At 52.0% G+C, this 19,832-nt stretch overlaps 1 protein-coding gene across 1 annotated transcript in view; it reads left to right on the top strand.

Moving 5' to 3' along the window:
* The window catches only part of SRRM4 (serine/arginine repetitive matrix 4), a 40,187-nt gene extending 28,656 nt beyond the window's left edge, over positions 1-11,531 (top strand). Inside the window, exons 9-13 of the mRNA XM_026075210.1 lie at positions 6,783-7,120; positions 8,789-9,007; positions 9,270-9,380; positions 10,436-10,582; positions 11,267-11,531. Coding sequence (XP_025930995.1) covers positions 6,783-7,120; positions 8,789-9,007; positions 9,270-9,380; positions 10,436-10,582; positions 11,267-11,531 — 1,080 coding nt within the window. The remainder of the gene's footprint in view (positions 1-6,782; positions 7,121-8,788; positions 9,008-9,269; positions 9,381-10,435; positions 10,583-11,266) is intronic.
* The last annotated feature ends 8,301 nt before the right edge of the window (positions 11,532-19,832 follow it).

Below are 19,832 nucleotides of genomic sequence, written 5' to 3'. Positions count from 1 at the left end.
ATATTCCAATGATAAAGAGGCATCAGTTCATTTACTGTGCAGTCCACTAGTGTCCTTTCTATTCCCGAAGAGAAGTACACTCTCCTGGGGCATCATTCAAGAACACTTTTAAGCACTTGCTTAAATTGAAGCTCATGGTTAAAGGCTGTCCCTGAAATTTTTTCTGAATGAGGTCATTAAATATCATGTATTCAAAACTGACAAGGGCAAAAAGGAATGGAAACTTTTAGCCTCATCTATTAAAGAGTACACACCACTGTTTTGCAGCTCTCCCATAAATAAGTGTAGTTCTATCAGAATCAGCTTTGAAAGCAGCTGGGATTATGATGCAATGAAAAGAAAAGATTTGGCAAAAATTCTAGAATTTCGATTCAGAAATGGCATATTTCAATCCTCCATGGGAGTTACAGTATCACACTCCTGCCCTTCTGTCTGGCCTGGGCTTCCAAGCCAAACCCTCCTTCCCTGAGAGATGCATCATGATAGCTCCAAAGGAGAGAGATTGTGCATTCAGGATCCAGGCAGGCAGAAGAGAAGCAGAGATACAATACACAAACTCCCGTGAGGTACTGCAGGAGCACTTCTAAATCAACATTTATGCTTCTCATGCCAGTTCTTACTCTGTTTTGTTTTTCTTCTGAAAAATTGAAGCATTTTGTGGTGAATTTTTCCCCCCAGAATTATTCTCCTTCCTTTTTACTGGAAGGGTCCACACTTCCTAACCAGGCCGACCTATAATTTAGGAGGAGAAAAAAAAAAACAAACAAAAGAATGCCCTGCCCATGCATCTACCTTGCTGCTTCTTCCCCTCTTGCCTTTATTTATAAGCTGATACACGCACACCTCTGCAGACACGCCAAAACACTCCCAAAGTTCCCTGCTACTTTTCTTTTCAGCAATGGATTTCCTAGCTTCTTCCTCTCTTTTCCCTTTAATCACCTGCAGCCGCAATAGTCACCTGTTGAGAATAGGATTATCGGTCTGTGCCTCAGCATGTAGAGAAACTGTGGGTGATATGCAGCATCTATTTTTGAACACTAATAACACCCCCCTGACCTGCTGCAGATGCTTTATTCCGCACTGATACAGATATATTACATGCCACTGTGCTTTTAGTTTAACAGCGCAATATAAATACCTGCAGGGTATGAATCTAATTGCCTTTGTTGTACCTGATGAAGATAACTGCACACTGCCCGCRCTTTCCTTGCCAGCTCCTTTACTTCCACTGAAACTCGTTTACAATGTCACAAATTAACATAGTCTTCAGCCAAATTCTYAATGAGGCTCAATGGGGGTAAGGCTGTTCCAAATGGCACTGTTTATCTTTGTGCTAATGCGTCTGCAGAAAGATAGAAGTGGGGAAATGCTGTGCAGGGGCTGAGGCAGCGTGTGCAGCCAGGCTCCAGGCTGTAGCAGGCCTGGATATTGGCTTGATGTTGCTCTGTGTGTTCTAGCCTGGGTTTTTGGTTTATATGGGAAAAGCCGTTCCTTTAGCTGTTCTACACCATGTTTCTGTCAACAAACATGGCCCTTAAAGAACGGAAAGGCAAAGCCCCCCTGCGCTCCTTGCGTTTATGAATATGGAAATTGTTCTCTTTTTGCTTTTCCTTTTTTTCCACTCCCAGCCAGGGAGCTAAAGTTACCCCCGGCCGTGGTCGGGCTGTGGTGCATTTGCAGCACGGTGCTCGGGACCCAGGGGACCAGGAGCCGGGGATGGGGCGAGGAAGGGATGYGCATGGCAGTGGGAGGGCAACCTCACGCCAGCTGCCAAAGGAGGTGGCGCGAGGCGAACCCTTGCACAAGGCTGCGCCAGCCCAGCCCGAACCGTGCTGGGGACACCCTGGCCTGCAGCGTGCAGCACTGGCTGCACCCCAGCGGGCTGAAAGGGGTTTTGCCAAGCAAAGATTTATTGCTTTGCATTATCAGGAATTTACCGCCAGGAATGGATCTGTGACCCAGGCCACATGGGAGTGTTGCCCTCCAGCCCCAAATAACCCAATATCTGGCCTTGCGGGGACAGTCATACCATTGCTTTCAGGTTCCCAGGCTTAACTTAGCTCTTTTGGTAGAAGGAACCCCATCCTGAGCTCTCCATCCAGCTAAAAGGAATCTTTTCACTCATTTTTCCTTGAGTTGGGGATTCGTAATTGTGCATAATGGGGTTATAGTGTATTCCCATAGCACCAGTATTTTTGCACTCACTTTAATAGTAGGTTGGCTTTTCAGCTGGGGCAAACTGCTAGCAGATCTAACCCCTTTCCCCTAGGTAAAGACCTGCCCCCCACTGCTCCAGAGGATGAATGTCCCTCTCGAGGAATATACCCCGATCAAGCAGCGGCCTCGTTGCCCCAGGCAGCCCCTCTCAGCAGGTGCTGCTTCCCCTGCCCGCGGCTCATCAGCCAGCTTGGCAGCTGTCTGCCGGGCCGGCACGGAGAGCAAGGCTCGCTGGGGTCATTGACACAAGCTTTTTATTCCTTTCCTTATTATAATGCACAGCAAAAGAGAGAGAGGGAGACATTATGCACCTCTGAAAAAGAAATTAACTCTGCTTTGAAATGCATTGCAAAATAAGAGAAAAAGGCCCAGGAAAGAAATCCCCCAACTATAACGCAGGCTGTGCCATGCTGCTCATTGCTAGATCCCTGTCCCCATATGGCTGAGAAAATTTATAGTCATATCTCTCCTCAGGGCTGTTTGAAGCACAGTAAATGGACTTGTTCAGTTTAATTGGAAGACTGGTAGTGATTGTATTTTTGTAACCTATTAACCTATTAGACTGCGCTGCCTCTTGATCTAGGAGCTCACTCAAAATTACATTCTGAAGTATGAGTGAGGGCCTCATTTCTCCTCCTTCATCTTGATTAAATAATGATTTGAAACAAAAAAACAATAAATATATATCTTGTGTACCCCTGAGGGCAGCAGTAGGTCCCCCTGCTGAAAGCTGAAGGAAGCAAAGTTCACTGAGATTATTTAATTACTTATTAGAGAGGAGGAAAAAATCCAAGTGTTCACACAGAGCAACTTAGGTTTATAAAAGACCAGACTTTTAAAACATCCTAGAAGAATAAAAAGCCATTAGAATTCAATTGAACTCGCAATGTTTTCAGACGTGGCTCGTGGTTTCCATTTTGTGGGGCTGGTGTGCCTTTCCAAAGCAGTAAAATGGAACGAGAAGCAAAGTCAAGGTCAGCAGAGGGGGAGTTTGCCTCCAAGCAGAGGTCTGATTAAAGCACCTTCAGCCTTCGTGCCCTTTGCAGGCTCAGGTGGTTCCTACCCTGGCTCTTGCCACAGGACAGGAACCTCCCCTAGAGCCTGGTGCCCACCAGTGTGGGTGGGCTGGAAAGCTGCTTCCTTCCCCTGAGCACCAGCCTTGCCCAGGCCAGGCCTTCCAGCCCTCACGTGGGCCGTGTGCTCCATATTTTACAAATATCCACACGTTGCCTCTTCCCAGAGTGCTGCTAATGCAGATATTGGGCTAAAGAGGAGCTTGCTGGTTCCCAAATCATTTCACAGATGTGATGTACTGAGAGCAGTTGCTGCTTTGAAAGGTAAATTTCAGCAAAGGCAAAGCAAGAGCATATATCCCAGGTCCCAGAGCTGTTTTAGAAATGCCAGGAACTGCTGGATTTATTGCCTGTGAAGAAAAAAAGGTCTTTTGTTTTAGATTGAAGAAAATGGAAGTGAGGCATCTGCATGTGCAATGTTGGTGTCAGGGTCCCTCTGAGCAGCCACATGCCCGCTCCAGGGCTTTCCTGCCTGTGCAGCCAGGGAGTACCTGCGGTGATATTTTTATGCCCATAAGTAAAAGATAGTCAAGAGCTGGCTACGTCTCAGGTGTGCTTCAGATCCAAAGCAAACCATATACCATCCTCTAAAAAAATCTAATGCCATACTAGAAAATGCAAACAATCCTGTATCTTTTGGGATATGGTTGGGGAGAGAACAGGGGTTCGTATCAAGGAGCCAGGTTTTCTCAGGGCTCTGGATACAGTGTCAGCATTTTAGTAAGAATTGGTGGAAACCAGAGGAGAGCCAGGTACCTGACTGTCTTATGCTCTTTGACATCCCAGTTTCCACTGGAAGAAAAAGGGCTACAGATAAGTGCTAGAGCTGAGAAGTAGCAAGGAGCAGCACCTAATCCTGAAAGGAGGACCTGTATTTCTTGTGTAGCATGTGTCTCCCTCCACTCATTCCTAGTTGGGCACGTTGGGGTGACATTTCTGCTCTGCTCAGGGCTTCTGCATTAAAGGTGTAAGCTGGTCAGTTAAGAAGGTTCCCTTCATTTCCCATGTCTGCTGCCAGGGCTCCCCGGGCCTCCAAGTCTAGGGCTCCGAGCACGGCATAGAGGTCAGTGTGCGATGGAAAGGGAGGCCACAGGCAGTCCCCAGTTCTAGCATGGATTTGCTGGGATGACCTAATTCCTGTCATTTGTGCCTTACCCAGAAACAGCAATACTCCTGTTTCTGGGGACAGTAGGAAGGTACTTGGAGATCCCCCAACTCGAGGTGTTTTCAGAGCGTGAGGGTGTTGTGGATAATCCTCCTTACACGAACTGTTTGCTGAGGGCCCATTCTGTGTGCCGGCAGCTTTCTCTCGGAGCAGCTGCCCTTTGGTTTCAGCCATTGCTGGTTTCGGTGTGTGATCTGAATCAGACCTCCCTGACCCAGTTAATGCCTCTTGAATTGGGTCAAGAGCAACCGCCCAAGGGACACGTGTCAGATGTTAGAGGCCGGAGGGGGGATATGAAGGCACCATCTGGTGGGATGGAGGAGTTCCATGTAGATAGGACCTGGTCTGTGTCTATACTCCCTCTGTGGATGAGGAAAAGAGTCCTGTCCCTGCACCAACCAGCGCTGCTGCCTTGTGTCCATGCCATCCAGGACTGAGCCCTCTGAAGGGGACCAGCTCTGTCCGTGCTGAGAGACACCCAACACAGATCTCCTTTGCTTCCTGGAGATACAGTTTGATGTTTGATGAGATGTTTGGAGAGCATAGCACAGAGGGAGATCAGGCACCCCAGAGCGTGGCGGGAGGACATGTGCAGGTGCTTCAGGGAGCCAGGTCTGCTGGGATAGCATTGAAGGACTATCTGGAGTGGGAGAACCACACATATCTGTGTCTGCACTGCGAGGACCCTGGACCAAACCTTATAGGTGCAAATTAGGAGACCAGAGCAGTTGAGTGAATGAGGAGGAAGCCCCATGGAGAGTGCAGGTGTGCTGGGTCCAGGTTTGGCCCTAACGTGCACCCCTAGAGCACACAGGCATTAGCCTTGGCGTAGCCTCACCGCCCGCCCTGCTGGAACCTTCCTGGACTGGCTCAGGCAGATGCCAGTGGGTAAAAACTGAGGGGATAAACTACTCAAGTGATGTAAATCCACCCCGGTGGTGCTCAGGGTCCCTGAAGACAGCCCTGCCCAGGGCAGCCGCCATGGATGTGTTGTCCTGGCTGGCCCCAGTTGGGATCTGCCGCCTGCCAAAACCCCAGTGGGGTTTGGCTGAACACAGCCCGACGGCTGGCAGGAGCAGGGCTGTCCTCCCCATCCCCACAGCTCTCTAACTCATCGCAGCAGGAGGATTTTTCCCTCCTCTTTTTTATTTTTTTCCCCTCACTTTACCTCCTTTTGTCACTTCCGTGTGTCTGTGGGCCACCATGAACCCAAACGGGATTTAGCACAAGGTGCGACTATTCGGCGCTGGTGATCAGCCTCAAGGAACTGGCTGAAAAGCCTAATTTAAAACAGAAGGACACAAAAGTGAATAATAAGTGAGACAAGCAAACAGACAAAAAGCAGTCGCAACATGTACGTACATAGACGAGTCAAGCGAACAGTTGGCAGTGTGGATTGAAGAGAGGGTTTATGTTTTTTTCTTGTAATTTGAGACTCTAATGATGGACTTATGTTGCCCGCTCTTCCTTTTTTCTTACACCTTACCTACTAAAGGAGGAGTTCTTGATGGGTAAGTGGATGCTATCCGCAAGACACCAGGGAATTTATTAGAGGTCACTTGAGCGCTTTAGCTATACCTTCTTCAGGGGGAAAAAAAATGCACACAAAGAAATATCTGTATAATTTTTATTTCCAGAGGGATTTTTCTTTTTCCCCTTCCCCTCTTTTTTCTTTTTTTTTCCTTTTTTTAGTTTCAAAGTGCTAAGCTTGTTTGTTTGCCAGTTTTTAATTTGTACAGAAACCCTTGATTTTATTTTATTTTTCTTTATTCATTTTAGTGACATTCATTCAGTCTCCTTATTAAGCAAGCTTAAAAAAGAAGTCACACTTATTTAGGATTTTGTTTCATTTTTTTTTCTTTCTAATCAGTAAGTAGTTTTTTGTATGTATATTCCTGTTTCTTTTTTTCCCCCTCTTTTAGGTTAAAAAAGGGCTTTTCCCTCCATTTTACCTTTTTTTATTTAGTTAGCTAGTTATTTTGATTCTTTGGTTCCCCATTTACTTTGTTAAACTCTTTTGTTTAAACATGAATCGCATGCTGATACTCTTTGCATGATCTCTAAATCTTCCCGTTATTATAGCAGGGGGAAAAGAAGTTTCTGCTTACTGTGGATTTCTTTCAGGGATATGTGCTTTTGTTTTCTTCTTCTCTTTCTTCTTTTGCTTTCTTTCTTACTTTGTTTCTTTCTTTCTTTCCTTTTGTTTCAGTGCATCATGACGGTAAAATTTCTGGGTTTATTTAAAAAAAAAAATCTGACAAAATAAAACCAAAACCAACCCCCCCCAAAAACGTTCAAACAATGCCAAATGGCTTTTTTGCTTTCAGATCTCTCAGTCAGGGTCTTCTGCTGACCTCTTTACCAAAACAGACAGCCCGCTTGGCAACCTAGCCAGCCAGAATGGAGAGTATCATGAATATGACTCAGGAAACGATACTTCCTCCCCTCCCTCCACTCAAACGAGCTCCTCCAGGTCAAAGGACAGCCAGGAGAGAAGAAGTCTAGTCCATGATGGCTTTGGCCATGCCTTCTCGTCTGGGAAGCCCAAACTGGCCAACAGTGATAACAGCTCTGATTCAGGAAATTCCTTCACCAGTTGCTTTTCCCAGAGCAAGGGAACAGCTTTGGAAAATCTATCTCCAGATGCCCAGGGACAAGATCGAAGGTCAGTGATCACCAGTGGCTGCTACTGACAGCCACATACCTGGTATGTTGTCGCTGGGATGGGTCTGTGTCTCCTGCCCAGTTGCCAATTGCAATGGTGAGCTGGTAGGAAGGTTTTTGTGGTCTGGATAGAGTTAGACATAAATCAGACCCGTGGTCTTGCCAGTCTGGAATCCAGAGCCCGGCAAGGACCAATACTTCAGACTGAGGAGAAAAATGAAAACCCAGCTGTCATGCCCCCTGGAAATGCCTGTGCCTGCTCTCCTGGCGTTAGTGTGGCCAACAAGGGATTTGGCCCTGGGCTGAGCTGCATCCTGAACACAGCCTGGCTTAGCCGGTCATGACCATGCAAAAGAAAAGAGTCATCGGCCCTTCTGGGAAAAGCCCAGTTCTGTGGATTGGGGGGGTTGCCGTACAACTTCCCTCCCTCTGCTTACCGTGGGGAAGGGGGCCAGGATTCATTTCCCTAAAACCATTATGGGCTGTTTTTCCTTCTGTCCATTGAGCCAAATCCAGTCTGTCCCTTCCTGGCTCATTCAGGGCTGGTCCTGGGTGACAAGATAGCATCTCCTGGATGGGGGGAGCACAAGGAGAGACAAGTGCCTCGCTGGCTTGGGATAACCCAGCAGCAACTCTGTCTGCTGCAGTCACAGAGCATGAGGACTGGGGGGCCGGGGGCAGGAGCCAAACCACAGTCGATGTCATAGGTCATCGTCAAGAGAGAGGAGCAGATGCCAGCCTCCATCACCTCCTCCCATTCCTGGAGGCACTGGCCATTTGCCAGGTGCACACTGGGGATGAAGATTTTGAAGCAAAGTAGCTGGTACCCAAGGCTATGCCTAAGGCTAGTGGTGTTAGGGAGCTCTTCTAACTCAGGCCCTCAGGTCTTAAATCCTAAAAGTTAGATGTGGTCTGGTGGTGGGAGGGCTGAATCAGAGAGGGGGAGAGGCAGAGGAATTGGTGTTAGGAAGAACCAGCTCTGAATTTTCAGCTAGAGGGTAAAATTTTAGGGCTGTGGATACCTTTCACATTGTGACTCCAGTGGGATAACTCTGCCCTTGCACAGGTAGATCTGGGATTGCATCTGGCCATTGGTTTTGGTTGGGTGGTTCACCGCTGGGCTAACCCAGTTCAGAACCATGGCACGTCTCTTGGAGCTGGAGGAATTTGTGCAGCCTTATGCAAAGGTGATGGGACACTTGCACTCGGTTCCTGCCTGCGCTGCTCCATGGCCAGGCTGGGATCACATGCCTTTGCCCTGCCACGCTCTGCCTTTCCCTGCTCCAGGATCTCTCCCCACCTTGCTCCCTGCCCCAGGGCCTGTACAGCTCACTGCCCTGGCCCACACTCTGCCAACCAGACACATTTGCTGTGTCGGTCATGGAGCAGAAGATCTGCCATCCTGCAGGAACTCAGGAGAAGGCACCAACACCACCTTAAACCTTTCCCACCGCCTTTCCCTGGCACCAGCCTGGAGGGTGGCTCTTGCACCATGACCCATGCAATGGGTCTCCTGCAACAGGAACTTAGGAAGCTGGGAGGTTTTTTATCCCCAGGTGGGGAATGGGAGGACGGGAGTACTGTTAGCTGAAGCATGGCGCTCCCCACGGCCAGGGACTGGTCCCAGCTCAACCACAGCCTCAGCGGCTGTCCAAACGTATGTTTGCAGAGGGTGCCTGTCTCCGTATCTTGGCTGCTCAGAGAAGAAGCGAAACTTCCTCCTGTCCCCAACCCACAGCTCCCCGCTGAGGCCAAGCTCCCGCAGCGAGTCGTGTGCCAGCACGGGCAGGTCCTCCCCCAGCTCCAGCCACTCCAGCCGCTCCCGCTCTTTACACCGCAAGGCCTCCCCCAGGTACTCCCGAAGCAGATCCTGCTCTTCAGGGAAGAGGTAAGGTCAATTTAAACAGCTGTCCCTGTGACCCTGGGCAATGTCTAGCTCTTGCAGGCTGGCAGGCCCCTCAGGGAAGGGGGATAAGAATTTGGGGGAGGCCCAGGGATCTGCACAGCTTGGGGTGAACTGCTTCCTCCAGAGCTGGGCTGAGAGCCTGAAATGTGGGGCACCCCTACCCCATGAGCCCAGATTCAGAGAAGTCTGTTGCAGCCTCACCTGCAGGATCTTTAACTCTTTTCTGGTTCTTGCCTATCCCCAGGTCTTATTCACGGTCCCCCAGCTATTCATCCAAGTCCTGCAAAAAAAGTCCTGGGAGCAGGAGTTCAAGACCTCGTCGGAGCCCCAGTTACTCCCGCTACAGCCCTGGCAGGTACAGCTGTCTCCTCACGCGATGTCTGGTGTCTTGTGCTTTCCAAATGCCTCAGTCGCTTGGTTGGACTCTAGCGTACTTGCTGGTTCGTTCTGGCAGGCCCAAACTGCTCCCTCACCTTCTCTTTGGGCAATTTTTTCTGGTAACATCTCTGCCGCTTCCTTGCTGTCCTGGGGCATTCTGCCCTCGAGAGCAGCTCCTTCGGGGAGCTGTGCAAGACTCGTGGGGACCTGGCAAGCCAGCTGACGCTCCCCGCACTGCCTGGCTGCTGAGGGCAAGCAACAGTAATTCCCCCAGCTGCTGCTGGGCGTGTAGTGAAAGTTTCACGCTCTTAAAACATCGTTGCACTTCCAGGGTGTGATTCTTGCAGGCTGTGACAGTCCCTGCACCCGGTGTAGGAGGGTGTATTCCCTGTGTGCAAGGCTAGGGCCCTTGAGCTGAAGTGTGTCGCTTTGCAGATGGCATTGAGCAGGGAAAGGGGTGTGAGCTACGCTCCACGGAAGGGCCTGTGCCAACATGTGCAGGAATTCAACATAAGATAAAACCATAGCAACACCGGCACTCCTTACGGAGAGCTCTGCCAAGCCAGCCTACCCCTGGAAACGCTGCATGGCCTTGCTGGGATACCTGGGGCCCTTCGCAACGTGGAGCCAGCGGCGAGGGTTGTTCTCACCCTCTTTCGCAGCACAGCCAGCAAGAGCAATTTTAGTGGAGCTGAGGAAATACAGAGTGCATCCTTAGAGACAGGCGCACGGAAGCCACGTTAGCTCGGCAGCACAGGGCCACGAGGAGACACTGCTGAAAACCTCCAGGCAGCCCACAATTAGCAGGTGCCCATCTGTCAGGCTAGATGACTGTCTCTCTGTCCAGCTAAGTGGGTTTGTGCAGAGCTGATGCCACCAGAATATTTAGCTTGGAGTAGATCGCTTTTGGAGCTGAATGTCCTCCACTCACCTGTCCCTGCATGGTTGATTGCCCCCGTGTTCAAAACCCACCCAGCCAATTGCACACATGAAAACCCAGCAGTGACAGTTTCCAAACTGGTTCTTCCTTAGAGACCGTGAAAGAGAGCACAAGTATGGCTCCAGTGAGAAGGAGTCGCACAGAGAACGTGACCGGAGGCGGCGACGGAAGTCCTATTCGCCCCTGAGGAAACGCAGGAGAGATTCTCCCAGCCACCTTGAAGCTCGGCGCATCACAAGGTAAGGGGACACACTCCCATGCCTTGGAGACAAGCTGAGCCGTAGCTCCCTTGGGGGGAAATGGGATCTCCTTTGGTCCCAGCCCTCACCAGAGGAGGCTGTTCTCCCAGCTTGAGGAGGAGACCAGTTTCCCTGAGCCGGATCAGCACGCCTTTCCGCCCCTCCAAGGGCATGGCATTTTGCGGACGGAGGCAGAGGGAGGCAGGGGTTCTCATGGAGGCAGGTGAAGAAATAAGGCAGATATAAAGTCACAGCAGGGACTGACTCATCAGATACTGGGTGCATTCCCCCCCCCGCCCGACTTTTCCAGGGACTTTCATTGCGATAAATCTCCCACGAAGGAGAAGGAGCCAAATATTGAGTGACAGAAGGCCTTGAACTTTATTCCTCACTGTCCAGGTGATTTCTCTAGCCCTCGAGCCGAGGGCTCTTTGGGACAGTATCAGGCCATTCCAGGCAGAGACCATGAGGGAGCCTGGCCTCGTACATGGGGCTTGGAGCATTTCCCAGGGCCTTGGAGGTGGGCGGTTTGAATCCCAAGGCCTATCAGCTATCCTGGTCTCTTCCCTTTTTGGGAGGTGTTGTGCAGGACAACTGTACAAAAGCAGAAGTGCTTTCTGGAGAATCTGGCAGTGAGTCTGTCCTTGTATTACCAGTAACCCATGTCTCTTTGTGTCCCCACAGTGCCCGCAAACGCCCCATCCCCTACTACCGGCCCAGTCCATCCTCCTCCAGTAGCGCCAGCAGCTATTCCTCTTGGTACAGCAGCTTTAGCCGCTCCCCAAGCTGGAGCCGGAGTTACTCCAGCTACCGAACGAGCCGGAGCCGAAGTTGGAGCAGCAGCAGTGACAACGGCAGGAGCCGCAGCCGGAGTTCAGGCCCCAGAAGCAGCCGCAGCAGGAGCAAGAGCTATGACTCAGGAGGCAGCTCCGACAGCCTCCGTCGCTAGGGAGTGCCGGCGACGGCTCGCACGCCGATGTTGTCTCCAAATTCCTGGCATTCTCCACTTCCTTCCCACCTTCCTGGTCATCGATAACAATCACCCCCGATACTGATCTGGTGGCAGTGTGGGTCCCCCTTCTGCAGTTCAGAGTAAGAGCCCTTGTGCACCTGGCACGGCGCAACCCCAGAAGCAGGCAGGATCCTTCGTGGCCTCGCAGAGCGTGGGGGTACGTCCCAGCTCCCCGGCCAGCATCAGAAGGAGGGTCAAGGCTTTACAGAGGGTCTCTAATGACAGACCTGCTCCATCCACCCCATCGTTGTCCCTTCCATGCCACTCTCCAAGCACCAGCAGTTGGTCCAAAAGAGAGAGTTTAGCTGCTTGCTTTTCTCCTGCCAAACCAAGAGCCAGCAAAATAATTTCCATTGAAAGGAGAGTCACGGTTAGGGAGGAATTGGCTGGAAGGCTTTGGTGATGAGTGGGGGTGATCCTGTCTCTGCTAAGGCAAATACCAGGGCCCTTGGGTCTCTCCTCCAGAGTTTCTGCCCACTCTGCAGCAGGCCTCTGCCATGAGAGATTATTTATTTGTTGCCAGTCAGCCAGTCCCTGCTATAAATAGAAGGCTAGAAATCCCTCCTGACGTAATTCCTGGAGAAAAGAAAGCTACCCCCCCTCCTGCTGTCCTTTCCTCCCAGGCATGGATTCGTCTACCAGAGGGTCATGCTTTATTCTCCTCCCAGCACTGTGATTGCTCATGAGCATGCTGCAGAGGTCTGACGCAGGCACGGGGCCGGTGGGGTGCAGATAGAGCAGGGAGCCAGCACTGCGCAGCGCTCTGAGGGTCAGGTGCAGCGCAGGATGTCGGAGTCGTGGGGCCCAGGTTGGCTTTGCAGTCTTGGAGGACCCCTCTTGCAATTTGGGGGTCTTTTTTTTTTTTTTTTAAGGGGATCCTTGCCGGGGACCTGTGCATGGCTGGTGGGACTGTAGGGAGATAGGACGCTGGGTTAACTGCAGCAAGATGCTCTAGCTGAGGGCTGTAGCATGAGCAGCTCGGCACTCTTGTGTGCAGCAGCAGTGCTGGGGGCTGCACAGCTGCCCCTACCCCGGAGGGCACGGACGGATGGTGCCAGCTCTCCCCATCCTGCCCCAGGCAGGCCAGCAGCACGCAGCGCTCCGCTCACGGGCAGAGGCATCGCGCCCCAGGTTTGTGCTGATCGGCACAAAGGCAGAGGGGCGTCCCCGGGGCTGAGGCCACGCTGTCACAGGGCAGGTTCGTCCTCTGTGGCCTTTACGCTGCCGCAGCAGGGCCCAGCAGGAGCTGGGCGAGAGCCGCTTCGGCAAGCCAGAGCGCACAGGGTTAAGAACATGTTGCATGAGCCAGGGGATCCCAACTCCCCTCCCTCATAACAGGCAGCAATTTTAAGCCGCGCCAGGGGGATTTCAGGAAATCATTTCTCCTTGAGACTGTCAGGCTCCCCTTGAAGGCAGGATTAGCAGGCGCAGCAGCCCTGGCGCTCCCTCCCCTTCTCCCCACGTAAGGCAAGGGGATGTTTTCCATCCCTTGTGCTGCGCGCAGCCGGAAGGACTCTGCTCCTGGCTCCAGCCGCGGGGTTATGGAGCAGTCCCTCGGCTCCTCCACCTTCCTGCCCTCCTGATGCTCTTCCCCCGGCTGCAGAGCTGCGCCAGGGAGCACCTGCGCTCCCAGTTCGTTGGTGGGAGGTTGGCACAGAGCAAGGGGACCAAGGGGGGCTCTGCTAATAGCCCGTTTTTCCGAGGAGCAGCTCGCAGGCGGCGGCAGGAGGGCTCTGCTGGGCTCTGCAGCCCTGGGCCCCGCGTTTTTGTCTCCCTGCCAGAGTTGCCAGCCCAGCTGGCTGGGCAATTACTGTGTTTTGCAGGGTAACAAAGGCTTCTCCCCGCACAGGCTGAGCTGGTGCTGAGGAGTTTCTTTCTCTTACAACACCTGGGTGCTTAGAGAAGCTAATTTGGGATTAAGCCTTCCCTCCCTCCCTTTTTCCATCCCCTCCCCTTCCATCCGGCATGGTTATTAACGAGCTGGAGTTAATGAGTCAAGGAGGTGTGTTCTTTAAGTGTCACAAAAAAGGGCTAAGTGGAGGCAGCATCTGCTAGAGGAGAAGGAGGGGGGTATAGAGAGATGCAAGCTTGCCAGCTACAGCGCTACCTGCAGCCCCCGGGGCTGCTGGCACAGGTAAACGGGCCAAGCCGTGCGTGGAGGAAGGCCAGGTGCAGCGTGTTGTTCTCATGGATCTGAATTACCCTCTTATCAAGCGTATAAGCGTGTGTTGTCTGTCAGCAAGCACAGCAGTGTGGGTTATATGTGTAGCTGGGCAGTATGAGAGGCAGTTTTATGCTGGGGGTCCCTCTCTGCAAGTAGCCTTCCCCTGCTGATCCCCTCGGCCTGTGCCTTCAATGCCAAGAGCCCCCCCTTTTCCCAGGCTCACCCCCCCCACCTCACTCTGTGCAGGTGATTTGAGGTTGAGGGTAGCGATGTGTTGCTGCATGTGCATGTACACACATGTCACCGTTCAGGGCTGCTGTTGAGGTTGGTGGCTTCATGAGGCCATGTGGCCAAGCCCCGAGAGGCCACCCTCCCAGATGTAGAAAAGACCTTTCTTGGCAGGGCTGAGGAAACCAGTTAAGGTTGTGATTGAGGGCTCAGAAGTGGGTGCTTGCTGTGTTGCRAAGCACTCGTATAGGCAGCAGTGGGGTGAGCAGTGGGGTGCCAGCTGCCTGGCCTTTGGGCTGGGCACCCAGAGCACCCCACTGCCAACTGTCTTCTGCAGCAAGTTCCTTTCTCTGCAAAGGGCTGAAAACCTTGTGCTTCTTCCCCAAAGAGTCTCCCCAAGCTTGATCTCCAAACACCCTGTCCTTCCGCTCCTTGGGAAGACCTGATCACGCTGACCAGAGACCAAAACCCAAGCCCCAAATCTAGCGATTTTACAGGAGTAGCCTCGTGCCCATTAGTACCCCCGACACGCATGTGCATCTGTAGCAATGAAGCAGAGAGCCAGGTGGAGAGAAGAAAAGAAAAAAGAAAAGAGAAGAAAAGAGAAGGGAAGGGAAGCTTTGTGCAACTGGTGTAAATATCAAGACACAACACTGAGCTGAGTCCCCTGTTGATGGGGACAGGTGAACAAAGCACCACGTCAAGGGGAGCAGCGTGCATCGATCACGGGAAAAGAGCTGACTCCGAGGGTTGCGCTGGGCTTACGGCAGCTCTGTACCAGGCCTGCTGATCTGTGCTTCAAGGACTGCCTCCGATCGTACAGTCCATGGCAGCTAAACTCTCCTGGGGTTTCCCGGTCAGACTTGTATTGGAGTAAACCTCTTAAATTATTTATTTATTTATTATTATTATTATTATTATATTTTTGTTTGTACATCAGAATGGATGCAAGTGGTCACCGTTAACAGTATTTATTTATTCTATTTTTTTGGGAACAATAAGTTATTTTTGGATCTGTTTGTTTGTTTGAGTGTATCCATGTCACCGTTCATGCCTAAAGGTTTACAACATTGGCCTGCGAATGGCATGAGCCCTGTGTCTCTGGGGAAGGTGGCTGGAGAAGGGACAGTAGCTCCCGGTGCAGCTTGCGGCAGGGCACTGCTGTGAATGTGACCGTTCAGTTGTGCTCCCCAGAGCAAGGTGGAAAGTGTGTGACGGCCCAAGGGATGCAAGGGAGAGGGGTTTTTGTTGTTGTTTGTTTGTTTTTCCTGTTAAAAATCTAGGGTTTGTCATTAGATTTGTACTGGAAACCAATGGCTGTGAACAGAGGTTCTAGGATCTCGTGGAGGAAACGGCAAGAGCCCTGCAGCCTCCTCTGCCTTTTTTGCCGAGCGGACGAGCGAAGGGGATTTGCAGTGCTGCGAAGGGAAGTCTCGCCCCGGCCCGCACTCGTGGTAGCGCTGTACAGGTGCCAGTTGGCTGGCACCGCTGTTTCCCTTGGCTCCTCGAGCCAGAGCACAACCCGAAACCGAGCTCCTCCGAAAGGCGCTGCTGGTTTCCCTGGGAGGATGCCGTCGCTAGGACTTCCCTGTGTTTGTTATGGAGGGATGACCCGCCCCTGAAAAACTACAGATACGAGAACGTAAGAGAACAATCTGTACTGAAAATGCTTGCAAAATCCAATCTCCGGTGACAGGACCTAACCAAGTCTCTGTGTGTGCGTGTGTGTGTATGTATATGTGTGTCTATATATGTATATGTGCATGTTTATATGTGCATATACATATAAATTTTTTCCCCTAGTGGTATTTATCTCTATTTTTTAACTTATTTAACATTTTCAGTACGATCTGAAACATCGTCCTCCCTGTTGGATGACAACCAGATTTTCTGTCAGTTTGCAAGAAGCCTATGAGCTTTTCTGTCTCTGTGCCTTTTGCCAGTGCTTTTTTTTGTTTCTTCTTCTTTTTTAATGTTGTTTCGCTCATTTGTTGCTTTTAAGGAWTTTTTTCTGTACATCTGGCACCTGGGATTGCTGCTGCTGCTCTCTGCAGAGAGCAGCTTTCCTCTGGTGGAAACACGATGTCGTTTCAGTGTATGCACATCACTGCTCACTTGAGGCTGGCCAGTTGCTCCTGAGCTCAAGGGATGCCCAGGGACATCTGCAACCTCACTGAGAATATAACGGCTTCAGGAAAACATCTCAGCTGTCTTTTGGAAATGCTGTCTCGGAGGGTTTTTCTTTCTTCATTCATGAGGGCTCTTTCCTGCCCACAGTTTTATTTCCATCCCCCGAAATGCCCTGGTTGCCTTTCCACGGCAGAGTGTGAGACCCAGCGCTCCTGATGGAGCTGAGCTGTGCTGCGCTGGGTTTTGCTATCCTGGCTGCCAGGCACTGCAGAGATGATCATTCGGCTTCAAATATCTCCCAGGAACCTGGAATCACTGGGGCCGCTCTCCCTGCTCGCTGGACCCTATGCTACCTGAGGCTGGTTTCCCTGCTCCCAAACCAAGCTTTGAAGTCAGGATCCAGCAAACCCAGCACAATCTCTGCAGCGTTGCTGGAAAGCAAGGATAAGGGGTGTTTCCAAGCACTGTTGTCTACTACTTTTCTTCAAGCGTTACAGCACTTGGTTGTTCTTTGCTTTATGCTGATTGCAACTTTTTTCAATGTTTTTTGTTGTTTCGGGGGACTTAAGTTGTACCAAACTGTTGTCTGCAATCGCCAATCAATGTTGTTTTGCTATGCATTGTACATATATTGAAAAGGCTGAGAGCACTTAGCCTGTTATTTAATATTTATTTCTTCTATTTATTGAGCATTACTTAAAGCTGTTTGGGTCTTGCCACTGGGTCCATGAAGACAGGAACCTTTCAAAGTGAGATGTTGCCATATACACTGGAGAGAGGTTATCAGAGAGACAAGTTACTGAGGAGGCTGGCATCTGCCAGAATGGAGGCATCTGGCAGGCAAATTAGGCTTACTTACGTGGAGCTCAGCCACCAGTAATTTAGGGAGAAACCTCATTTAGATGGAAATGAACAGAGCAGGGGAAAATCCTCCATCTCTTTGCACCAGTTTCTGTTAACAAATCGCAGTTCCTTGGAAAGGCTCTAGCCATTTGGAAGCGACAGGCCAGCCTGCAACTGAGGCACTGTTGGAGAGCGTGAACTTGCTCTTCATCCTCCATGCTGTACAAAACAGCCTGGATCACCAAAGATCCCCTCGAGATCTCTGATCTCTCCTCACTGATCCCCTCGTGGCTCTCGGAAGTCATTGTGGGGAAAGGGGAGGATTACTGCCCCTTCATCAGTGCAAGGAAGAGCTCAGGGTAGGCAAAGTGACTTGCCTTAGTGGCACAGCACGCTTCTACCAGGTGCAGAAGCAAGGCCCCGGGATGTCCACCCTGCTGTGTCCTGGAGCCGCTCTTCCTTGTGTTGTGCCCTGCTTTGCTTCCTTCCCAGAGCTTGGTGTTATAAGCAGGAGCTTTCCCCAAAAGTGAGCTCGAGTAAGGTGGCCATGCTAGGACTGGAGAAAGCCTCTCGGACCATCTCTGAGGCACTACAGTAAACAGGAGCTTTCCTCAGGCTTCCTCACCCTGGTTTGAAACAAAGCGTGGGACACACTAGAAATGTGAGCTGTTTCAGGGTAACTTCATCGAAACCAGGGTTGCCACCATGACAGCTGGGTTGGGCCACGCTTGGCCCTTCCAGCTCCCTTCAGGCACTTGGGAAGCAACTGGGGTGGCAAGTGTGCTGAGCCTCCTGGGCAATCAGGCTATTCATTTGAGCAAGAGATGGATTTAGGTGCCTAATTGAAGACTTTGCCCTTTAGTGTCCAGTGGGTTTTATTACTTCTTTACTAGAGAATTAATAATTCCTATGACTTTTGGTGCTACCTGGAAGTTTGCACATGACCAGGAGGCTCTTGGAAGCACTGGTGCTTCCACTGCTGTAATCAAAGCTTTGTCTTGAAACGTCCTGCTTGGCTTCTTAGGAGACAGCAGGTGGTTTTCTCTGGAAGTCCTTGGTTACTGGTGCAAGGACGTCACCTCCAGAGGTCCAGGGCACTGAATCTCACATGGGAAAGCTGAGTCGCTGACTTTTGGGCTGTTCCTCAGAGAACAATATCCTGAACCTCCTCGGCCCAGGATCCTCAGGGCCCCAGTGGCAGGTCTCCATGTGTGAACACCAGGAAGTGGGAAGACTTAGAACGAAGCAAAGACAGGAGAAAAGCCGCTAGGGAAATGGTGTCTCTGTTCTTCTTGCCTGATGGTCAATTCCTTACCAAATTATACCGGTGCATCTGTTCATTTGACTTCATTGTAAAACTACCTTTGATCTCCATTGAAATGCATACTGTATTCTTTAGTCTTCCTGAGGTATTTAAGTTGTTAGCCTGTTTAGAAAAAGGGTCCGAATAAAAGTTCAGACAGTATTTAGTTCTCGCTGCAACCTGGTCTGTCCTGTTCCTTCTGGATATGCCTGAGCGCGGTGGGATATTTTGAGTGGTTTCAGCCACTCCGGTAGCGAAAGACATCTGCTTCCAGTCTCTGCTGCTGAGGACGGAGTTCTCTCAGTGCTGTCTGGAGCCGATGCTGGGACGTGGGCTAGCGTTTCTGGCAGCCCTCTCTTCCCCACGGCCTCTGCTCCGGCCCGGCAGCAGGCAGGGTGGAGGCACTGCTCCAGTGAGCAGCGGGGTGGCAGGGATGCCCCCCGCCTGGGATGTGATCAGCCCCAAAGACCCGCAGCAGCCACGGGGTGGCTAATGACCTGGGATTGCTCTCCTCCCCGGCAGGCACCCCGCAGCAGGGCTGAGCTCGGACAGCAGGGCCGGGGAGCCGGGAGCTGGCGGTGGGGCTGCAGCGCATGTCTTTCCCTCGCTGCCCTCCCGGCTGGCGCTGGGGATGGAGATGTGAGCGTGGGGAACCAGAGAGCCCGGTTCTTGCAGTGGGGCGTTGCACATGAAATTGCACCGGATGCGTTGCACCTCTCCAGCCAGCCGTGCAGGGCCCAAAGTGGCAGCCCAAGCGCCAGGCCGGGGTCCCCGCGCCATTCCCACCTTCCCCTCGCGCTGAGGGGACCGCAGCAGCATGGGGCTGGTGGTGGCTCAGCAGAGAGGGGAGGCTTCAGCGCCGCGCTCCCCGGAGCTGACGTGGCAGCTCCAGGCGGCGGGAGGCAATCGGGAGATGTGGAGTGACAACAGGAGCTAAATCGGGATGGCTCGGAGGGGAAGTGTGACTAATGGGGATAAGCAAGGAGGCCGGGAGGATTCCTGGCCGGGGAGGGAGCACGGCCTGGAGCTAAGAAGGGAAACCGAGCTGGAGGTGCTGGGAGGCACCTGCTAGCGCGGCGGCGATGACGAGGGTGGACACATTGCCCTGTCCACCGGAGACACCTGGGAGCACGGCACGGTCCCCCCTGGTCCCCCCTCCACCCTGCGGGATCCTCCGCCCGACRGCGAGGAGACGGGGAGCAGCACGGGAACACGCTTCCCGGTAACGCTGCGTCAGGGCGGTGTGAGTCATGTCGGCACAGTGACCGGTGGATGAGCTAACGAGCGCGCGGCCGGCCCCACATCAAAGCCTTCCCGCTGCAATTAGTTCCATCAAGTCCATTAGGGAAATTGCAGGTGCTGCGGAGAAACAGCGTGAGGTGGCGAGAGCAGGGCGGAGGCGGCGCGAGTGGCACCATCATGAGGGGATGGCGGTGTTGTAGGGAATGGCGCTGCCCTCGTGAGGGGATGGCGGCGCTGTTGTGAGAGGATGGCGGTGTTGTGAGGGGATGGCGCTGCCCTCATGAGGGAATGGCGGAAGCATGAGCAGACGGCGGCAGCGTGAGGGGAC

Source organism: Apteryx rowi, unplaced genomic scaffold (genome assembly GCF_003343035.1).
Source record: "Apteryx rowi isolate R43461 unplaced genomic scaffold, aptRow1 scaffold_40, whole genome shotgun sequence".
NCBI lineage: Eukaryota > Metazoa > Chordata > Aves > Apterygiformes > Apterygidae > Apteryx > Apteryx rowi.
This window is presented reverse-complemented; position numbering and strand designations above follow the sequence as displayed.